Raw genomic sequence first — 10,601 nt, forward strand, 5'->3', positions numbered from 1 at the left:
GAAAGAAAAAAAAGCTTCTTGTTTAGGCTCATTTTCTGATTCAGACACTGGTGCAGAGGTGACCTATTTTATCATAAAGCTGTAAAAGGAAACGATCAAAGAAGAACCACCTAATCCAATGACATGTGTGTGTAAAACAAAACATAGCAGAAGATTTATTACAGTATTAGTGTGATTTTATGTGCACATGTACAGCACACTGCACATTTTCAATTCAGCTTTTTGCAGAGATATAAATAACATGAAGCAACAGCTAGAATCTAAACTCTTTTATTACATGAAAATATTGACAATCGGCACTTAATGTACAGTTTGAAAACGAACACCTCTACACAATAAGAAAATCAAACCATAGACCCATATTATACATGAAATAATCTGTTTTTCAGTGAAAACAAAGACAGATGAGGAAAACACTGGTGAGTCACTGTGTTGACTAAAGGAGGCTAGATGAATTTTAGAAAAATATATCGATATGTGAAATGGATCATAAACTCAGAATAAGGAAACTTTCAATCTGAACCACAGCTGCCAAACCTGCCAAACATTCCAGCTGCAGCCAGCTTTAAAGGGTGAGGATTTCTTTCACAGTCCACACTGTTACCGAGGTTTGAAGGAAAAAAAAAAAGAATTATAGGCCTTATATAACTAGAGAATGCAATGTAATCTGCTGTGAAAAAAGGGATAAAGGATTATAAACTATTTAGGACCAGTCTGTGTTATGCAAATCGGATCATGCTAATGGGTAATCATTTGTGTTTTACACATTAGCATGTTTTTTTTTTTTCTGAAATCTACCTTTAAGTAAATCCCGTACTCTGACAGATTACCTGAGACAAACTGCTACAACACAACAGCAGCTGAACCTGCCTCTTACTCTGAGCGCTGCGATTACACATGACTGAGCGATCTATTCAGCAATACTCCATCTGCGTTGCTGCCTCCAGTCATCGTTTCTGATGGATTAGTAGCACAAGACATTACTTTGCCAGATCAAAAGCAGTGCTTGAATCTATGTAAACGAAGGAGCCTTTTATTTCTAGTGGCAGTAAGTTAAATTATTTTAACGGTTATGCTGTGCTTGTTGAGTTAGGAGTGATTTAATTGCATAAAGCCTTTTCAGGACAAGATCAAAAGGTCACCGTAGGTAAATTATTCAATAACTTTATATTAGCATTAAAATCTCTTTGGTGGAAAGCCAAAAAAAATTTGAAGATACACGTTCACATAGCAGACAAAAATAATTTAGGTTGTTTCTTGTGGAATATGAGAATAATACCAATGGAACAATATATACTCAATGTCCACTTTATTGGGAACACCTGTACATTTGTGCAGTTATCTAAATCAGCCAATCATGTAGCAGCAGCACAATGCAAAAAAAAACAACAAACAAACAAAAAGAAACGTGCAGCTACAGGTTTACTTAATGTTAAAAAGTGATCTCTGGAACTTTAACCGTGGTGTGGATGTTGGTACCAGATGGGCTGGTTTGTGTATTTCAGAAACTGCTGATCTCCTGGGATTTTCACTGTAGAGTCTACAGAGAATGGTGCAAAAAAAACCAAAAACCTGTGAGCAGAGGTCTGTGAGCAGAGGTCTGTACCTGAAACACCTTACTGACAAGAGAGATCAGAGGAGAATGACCCGACTGGTTTGAGCTGACAGGAAGGATGCATGCATAACACATCAAACCTTGAGGTGGATGGGCTACAACAGCAGAAGACCACATCAGGTTCCACTCCTGTCAGCCAAGAACAAGAATCTGTTGCTATCATGGGCACAGACTCAATCAAGGCAGGACAGACAAGGTGATTTTTTTTTCTTTGCAGTTTGTGTTGAACTTTACACTTCAACTTTCTCCTCTGATCTCTCTCATCAACAAGGAGTTTCAGCCTGCAGACCCACTGCTCACAGGATGGGTTTTTTTGTAAACTATACAGATGGTTGTGTGTGAAAATTCCCCAGGAGATCAGCAGTTTATCAATCACTAGAGATCACATTTCTTCATCATTCTGATGGTTGATGTGAACATTACCCAATTACCTGGCCCATATCTGCATGAGTTCATGCATTGCACTGCTGCCACAAGAAATGGCTGATTATATAATTGCATGAATGAGTATAGTATGTACAGGTGTTCCTAATAAAGTGCTTTGTGAGTGTAGTAATGCATGTTTAAATAAATAAAGCTGATTTTTTAAATGTAGAATGATTTAACTGCAAAAAAAAAAAAAAAAAAAAAATCACAAATTGCGAGTGTGTTGGAGTACTCTATACGCAAAGTAGAAATAGTCATCAAACTTCTCAGGTTAAAAAACAAACAAATGTACAACTATGTACTGAAAAAAAACCTAGATCATTTAGCCTATGAAATGGTTTGCTCAGTGTAAAATAAAGGTAAAATGTTTTAGACAATTAGAACATGAGGAAGCTGTAATGGACTTTAGTGTATATAAACTCAAACTAGTTTAACCTGAGCCTAATCTCTGTTGAATTAAGTCAAATAGCATTAAGACTCATAGCTGTGTAACTGCAAAGACAATTATCACTACCTCAGAAAGTGGACTCAGAATGGTGTGAGATCATGGTGACGACACACACCTCTCTAAACCACAGGGAAAGTTAAATCTTATTTAGAAGATTCTAACAATGTTGCTCTGAGGATCGGTTTGCAGCCATTTGCAGCTTTCTCCTGTAACGTTCGGCTGCATACTTTATACATAAGCTCAAGTGCAAGAAACGTGTACGAAGTACAGCTCTGATTTTAAAAACAGCTCGTCATCTGTAGACTGATCACAGAGAAAGAATGTCCACCTGAAACCTTTTAGGTGAAAAACTGCACTATAAGTGCACATGGAAATAAGAGTTCTGGGGACACACGTGGAAAATAAGGCTTCAGTGTTTTTGCATATAACATCCATGGGAAGTGAAGCGAGTCCACTGCGGTCACTGTCCTCGGTGGCTCAGTGCTACAGCGTGGCCAACACTCTGAGGAAAGAGATGACAAGAATGCAGAAAGACTGTCCTACTCCAAACACAAAAGCCTCCAACGAGATCATCCTCTTCCCTGCTGCCATATAGACCCCCGCTATGGCTGCACCTGGAACAAGCCACAAGACACTTCCATCACGTAAATGTACCAAGTGCTACACCAAAAATAAAACGGTCAATGTGTTTCATTCATCAAGCTAGACATGAACTAAACCATTCATGATTTCATATTTACACAAAGAAATGTGTGTGGAAATTAGGGCTGCAACTAACGATTATTTTCATAATCGATTAGTTGGCCGATTATTATTATTATTTCGATTAATCAGATGGGGGGGCAAACTTCCAGTAACATTTGTTCATTTATTTAAAATAAAATCCACAAACCGAGTGTTACAAATATAAACTTAAGACTAAAACTTTACACAACTGTTTGTCCAATTATATAAGACTGAAAAGAACCCAATACACACACACACACACACACACACACCAGAATATATATTATTCATTTAGGACCGTAGTTTCATTCAGTGCTTTCTTTTGCATCTATAAAAAGTAATACATAAATACTTTTATATATAGATAAGTATTTATGTATTACTTTTTATACATGCAAAAAAAGCACTGAATTCTACAGTCCTAGCAATCCCTGGTTGATTGGTAGAACGTGTCATTCTCCAGGGATTGGTACAAATGCCAGGTTCAATTACATATTATTGTTGGTGTGACATTTAATTTGACTCTCTGAATGATCTTTTTTTTATTTTATCCATCAATACGACACTTGAACTTGTCTACCACACTCAGGTTTTTGCAAATGATCATTTCATTTGTAAATAAATTTAAAATAAATCCATCAATGAACGATCGTCAGCTCAGCTAACTTGATATTTGTGAATGCACACGAATAAGCAAATTGATTAATTTTAAAACATCTCATCTGAATATATTTTGAAACATTTAACAAAAAATATAATATAATTTTAATATTTTTAAAACTTTGCTACGGATCCCTTGCAATTACATAACTGACCACTAGGGGTCCGCGGAAACGCTGCACTAGACGATCGAGTGCATAATGCATAGTGTAAGTGTATAGTCATTTGGAACACAACTTTAGTATTTACTCTCTGAAGCGTGTTTTCGGGACTGAAGTAACATAATGAGTAAGACCAACTGATCGATAATGAGATTCTTTGACAATGACTTTCATAATGATTATTATCGATTAGTTGTTGCAGCTCTAGGGGAAATCCTATCAGAGCTCCTAAGTTTGTATAAGGACACTCACTAACATAAAGCCCGGCTTCAAATCCTACACTTGGGACGAATTACCGCAAGACAAAAAAAACCCCTCTCCATTCACTTAAAACAAAGGCACTGTATAAAAGGAAGAAAAGTTAGCGTGTTCGGGTGTTTCGCCATTTAGTCGTCTTAGAAAAGCTTTGCCTTTTATGAAGTTTTTTGAGTCACTAAATGGTAATCAGTTGCGCCACGAATGTGCTGGGTATTTATGGGTGCTGGACATTTATCAGCATGTACCCATGAGAATGAAGAAAATCACCATTACTGAAGCGCATGTAAATCTGGTGCGAATTTCAGCCACAAAAACGTTTACACACACCTACTAAATTGTGTCCAATGACCAAACTGGAGCTCTTGGTTTTTCTCTGACTGGTATTTTATGATAGGCTTAGGTACGTACTAGTGAGCACGCCTCCCAAAAGAGGACCTATGATGGCCATGAGCATGATGGCAAGGGGAAAGAAGCGTGCCATCTTATGTCCCCGGAGAGTGGCGAGGGCCAGTAGAGCTGCGGGAAGGTGGAACACCAGTGAGGACACTCCAGCCCACAGGAACACCCCATACCACATCTCTGAGAACAAGGGGAAAAGAAAAAGCCATTATGGAATAACAAGCTGTGTATAAACACAACTAATTTACCATTTAAAGGGTAACGTAGGGGATTTGGGCAGCATCTAATAACCACTTGGCATAATTACTGATCCTATTCATTGATTTACTTGTATACATGCTCTAAGCACCTGGGCTGTTGACTGACAGTTATGCAAAGTCAAGTAGCTTAGGCAAGATGATTACAGAGCAGCCTCACAGGAACATTTTCTAAACATCCTTTGCAACTATTGAAATGTATCAGGTATCAGCCCATATTCAGAGCATAGCTATCAATATTATATAAATGAAATACAACCCCAATTCCAAAAAAAAGTTAGGACGCTGTGTAAAATGTAAATGTAAATAGAATGCAATGATTTGCAAATCTCATAAACCCATATGTTATTCACAATTGAACATAGAAAACATAACAAATGTTTAAACTGAGAAAATGTACCATTTAAAGAAAAAAAAAGGTAATTTTGAATTTCATGGTCGCTACACGTCTCAAAAAAGTTGGGACGGGGCAACGAAAGGCTGGAAAAGTAAGTGTTACTTTATAGTGATGGACGTGTTGCGGCCATCAAATTCAAAATTACCTTATTTTTTTCTTAAATGGTGCATTTCCTCAGATTAAACATTTGATATGTTTATGCTGCCATTAGAAAATAGTTCACGTAGCTGTTTTCCCACATATATTGATGCATCCTGGTAAAAGCTGCACTTATACTGAATTACACTCCAATGTGGGGGTAAAAAATTTCAAGCTGATGTCCATTTGCATATGGTCGCACTGTTTTAATAATAATGTGTATATATTGATGATGTAAATCAGAATACTATTTTAGCTGTTAGTTTGTAGGCTATGACAAAGCCTGTACTTGTCTGAGCTTCACTGAGGGGGAAAAGAACAAATAGTTACTGCCTTAATAAACCTTCAAATTCTACCCACTAATTTAGCTAAAGATTGAGTGCATACCACCGCTCCAAAAGCGACTTTTACAGTCTTATTTCAAGACAGCTGATGATGTACTATAAAAAGTTCTATCAGACATTTTAGTTGAAAATAAGTCACATGAACAACTTCTCTGGTAGACTTTATTTTTACGTGATTTAATTGATTATTTTTTTGGTGGGCTTGTATGATATAATACATACAATACCATCCCTACACAATATTAAACTGCCATGATATTGTTTATTTCGATTATAAACAATATTATATTACCATACCTGACAACCTTTATGCATTTTGTGTAAGAGCACTGCAATTTAAAACATTGGAGTAAGCTAGTATAAATTAGCACTCAAAGTAGGGATGGGCGATATCTTATAGTTTGCGATATACCGGTAGAAATTCTCCCCACAATAAAAATTAGTCTTCCTGCGATAACAATAAAGCCTAGTTGATGACGTATTTCTACGTGTGACGGTGTGCGACCCGTTCGCAGCTACATGCAGAGCGAAAACAAGTACGGTGGAAGGCGGAGGTGAAGCTGAGGAGGAGTTCATTGCTAAACGAGGAGCTATTGTAGAGATCTGGAACTGGTTTAGTTAAAGAAAATCAGTTTTACCTTTAGATCAATGTTTGTGTTTCTGAGGCTCTCAAGATCACAGCTATCACTTGTAGCCAGAAACAGTGGTGAATGGTACTATATTTATATCATCAGTGATGTCGTTATCGCAATAAATACCAGAAAATACCATGATATAGATTTAAGTCCATATCGCTCATCCCTAACTCAAACATCCATGAAAAGAGGATTTATTTATTTTTATTTATTTATTTACAAGGTTCTAACATTTCATTCATTCTTACCGCTAAACCGGAACATTAAATACATAAGGTGTATAGCACTCAGATCAGATGCATAAAGTGTATAGCACCCATCAGATGCACTTGCATATTGCAGTTACTGTAGTGTCAAGATATTTATTGCTTTTATCTGCATTGCTCTGCACTTTATGTCTTGTGTGATTTACGTGTCTCTTTGCTCTCTGTAATGTGCTGTAAATGTAATGTTTGCACAGTTTGGTAAGCTGCAATTAAGAATTTCACTGCAGGAATTATACACTGTATAGGACTCTGTAAGTGACAAAGAACTTGGGGGGGGAGAAAAAGTTCTATCTGCCAACCAGTCATTATCCAGGATGAACCTAGTTGAATAGGCGACCTTGGCCAATCAATATCCCCACATTCTATTTTTATATCCTGGCAGAAAAGAACAGACTTGAAGCCTCAGTATGCCGAGTTTGAAGTAGCTCCTGACTGCAGATGTTCTCTCCATGTGCTTCATGAGAGTAAACAAAACAAGTACAATACAGGGCCACTGTACTTGCTGATTATGCAATATATAAGCTGAAAGGTTTTGGCACGTTACAAAGTCTTCAGCGCTGTGGAAAGTTCATACTGTACTGTACCGAGGGGCGGGGCGTAGCGGCATATATATTCAGCTCATATTTTCTGTCTTTTTTCCTTTTCGGCCGGCAAAGTTAGGCACATCCCTAAATCACTTGTGGTCTTTTATTTTGTGGATGTAGGGGTGTGCACACAGACGAGGGTCACACGGTACACCATTTTTCACCTGGAGAGACCCCTGCTGAAGTGTGCCTGATTCCGCTTTCTCACCAAAATAAACATGATCGCTGTCTATCATCTCCATCTGCTCTATTTAGAACGTAAAAAGAGAAATAAGACAAAAAGGTGAAGGAAGGGTTGGTTGGGGAGATGTGGGCAGTGAGGATTGTCTGTTTGATTGTCTGAACTTGAGGTATAATGCAAATAAATGCAGCTATTTTTTTATACAGTGCATGCCAAGATTCATGTTGTGTTAGTTGATATTTTCTGCTGTTCCTAATAATAACTTGGGTGCAACAGGACAAATAATTTCTTACAGAAACACCGTTTTTATGCTTACACCTTCCCCTTCTCAACATTTAAATGGATGATAAACTGGATTCAGGGATCTGCTGTGTGGGACACTGGATGAAACTGATTTCCTCACAGACTCTCACTGGCTTTTGCTCATCGCAGGTCATGCTACTAATTACAGAGGGAATCACAACACAAGATTAAATCACTGAGCAGATCAGACATTCTTGAAAATATTGGCTCAAATTCAAAAGGTGACAAAAGACAAAATCACACGCACAGGAACAGGAATTCGGGGCCAATTCACGTAGTGTGGATTCAGCTTAAATTAAAACGTGTGTGCGTGTGTGTGTGATTACACCAAAACGTGAACATTCTATCGTATTTTAATACTGTTAACAAGGATTTAGGAACAACTTTCCATTTTAAAACGTGATCTTAGAGCAGACATTTGGACAAAAACAGAATTTACAGAAAAGCATGTATGATCATAATGTGGATCATAACGTCTTTCTTTGTTAGGATTATTACCAAGTATTATTTGTTATTTGACGAGATTAAGAGATTGCATAAGAAACTGCCAGAGAGAAGATTAATTGGAGAGTAGTTGAGTTTAGAGAATAATAATCTGGAGCTGTGTTTAGTCACTGTTCACAATGTTATCTGGAATATTCTCTGAGAATTTCAGTAATGTAAATATGAAGGAGGTGTTGAGCTGTCAATGTAACGTTAAACACTTTCGAGTTCAGCTAGGTGGGATGTCAAAACGGATCTTCCTTAACGTCAAAATGTCTATAATGGAGAGTAACATGAACATCAGGAGGTCATGTAGATAAGTAAACAGTCTCGCTAACTAGTTAACACAGCTGGGATATGCTTGCTTGGGCGCACAAGCTCTAGACTAAAGTAACTTCTTATTCGCACCGCATGTTCAATTGATCAAATCGTTTTTATTTCATTCTCTCAGTAGTGTACCTCTCTAACTGTCCGATGGAAGAAATATTTCACATTGCTCCTTGCTAGCAAGCTAACAACTATGGTTAGCTAGGTTAGCAATGCTAGCAAAGCAGCATCACAAGCAAATCTGGTAATCGTTTAAGAACGGATGTATAAATAAATAATAAAAGTGTCACTTATCTAACTACACATGTCAGAATAAAATGCGGTTCTTGCCTGAGAAGTCGCACAGGGACGTGTCGTTCCTCCCACAGGTAGCATTCTTCCTTGGGACCAAATTCAAACTCAGAATTTGTTGCACAAATCCTATTTCCGGTAAGTTATAGTCGTCCTGCATTTCTCACAAACTGGACACTGCGACCATAAGCCAAATAACTCCAACGTCCAAATAACACCATTAGAAACTCGAGCACGGAGCGTTTCTAACAGAAACCATTAGCGAGCGAGCTAATCTCACGCTAACCTGCTACTTCCGAAACACAGGCGCTGACGTCACGCGGTCCTTTCATCTGCGCGTCCTGTAGCATTTCGTCACAAGTATGACTTTCATACACATTTAAATAGTATCAATTATAAATATTAATTCCATACAATGCACGCCAGAGAGAAATACAAGTGAAGTCACTCTAATATATATATATATATATATATATATATATATATATATATATATATATATATATATATATATATATATATATATATTATATATGACAACCGAGTCTAGTTACAATGAACCAGGGAAGATTTTGTCCCTTTGCGCGTGCCGTAGAAAAGCGCAGTTACACAGGAAAAGGACTAGTGTTGATCTGTAAAACAGGTGGATAGTCCTTTTCGGCCATCTAGAGGAGGAAACAGATGGGAAGACCTCAAAATAACATGGCTCCCTGGACTTGGAAAAGATTACATAAGATTAAAAAGCATCCAACAGGACTGTGTAATGATTGCTACAGACCTCAAACAGTGGAGTATGGTTTATTACAGGGATAGAACAGTGATTATCACTGGATAATTAAGATATATAAACAGAATATAGTGGGAAAAAGGCACTTTATGTGGAGTTGTATACTGTATACGGACACCCGACCATCACACCTGACCATCAGACCCATCACACCTGACCATCACACCCGACCATCATACCCGTCACACCTGACCATCACAACCACCACACCCGACCATCACACCCATCACACCCGACCATCACACCCATCACACTCAACCATCACACCCATCACACCTGACCATCACACCCACCACACACGACCATCACGGCCATCACACCCACCACACCCGACCATCACACCCATCACACCTGACCATCACACCCACCACACATGACCATCACGGCCATCACACCCACCACACCCGACCATCACACCCATCACACCCGACCATCACACCCACCACACCTGACTATCACACCCATCACACCCGACCATCACACCCGATCATCACACCCATCACACCTGACCATCACACCCGACCATCACACCTGACCATCACATCTGATCATTACACCCATCACACTGACCATCACACCCGACTATCACACCCGACCATCACACCTGACCACCCATCACACTGACCATCACACCCAACTATCACACCTGACCATCACACCCGACCATCACACCTGACCACCCATCACACTGACCATCACACCCGACTATCACACCTGACCATCACACCCGACTATCACACCTGACCATCACACCTGACCATCACACCCTACCATCACACCAATCACACCTGACCATCACACCCATCACACCTGACCATCATACCAATCACACCTGACCATCACACCGACCATCACACCCGACTATCACACCCATCACACCTGACCATCACACCAATCACACCTGACCATCACACC

At 38.8% G+C, this 10,601-nt stretch overlaps 1 protein-coding gene across 1 annotated transcript; it reads right to left on the reverse strand.

Moving 5' to 3' along the window:
- Positions 1-254: 254 nt before the first annotated feature.
- On the reverse strand, positions 255-9,212 carry tmem170a (transmembrane protein 170A). Its single transcript, XM_053623173.1, has 3 exons — positions 8,939-9,212; positions 4,703-4,873; positions 255-3,103 (listed from the first exon to the last, which is right to left on the reverse strand). The coding sequence occupies exons 1-3, from the start codon at positions 9,057-9,059 to the stop codon at positions 2,973-2,975; spliced, it is 423 nt and encodes a 140-aa protein (XP_053479148.1). The 5' UTR covers positions 9,060-9,212; the 3' UTR covers positions 255-2,972.
- Between the last annotated feature and the right edge of the window lie 1,389 nt (positions 9,213-10,601).

Source organism: Ictalurus furcatus, chromosome 4 (genome assembly GCF_023375685.1).
Source record: "Ictalurus furcatus strain D&B chromosome 4, Billie_1.0, whole genome shotgun sequence".
Lineage (NCBI taxonomy): Eukaryota > Metazoa > Chordata > Actinopteri > Siluriformes > Ictaluridae > Ictalurus > Ictalurus furcatus.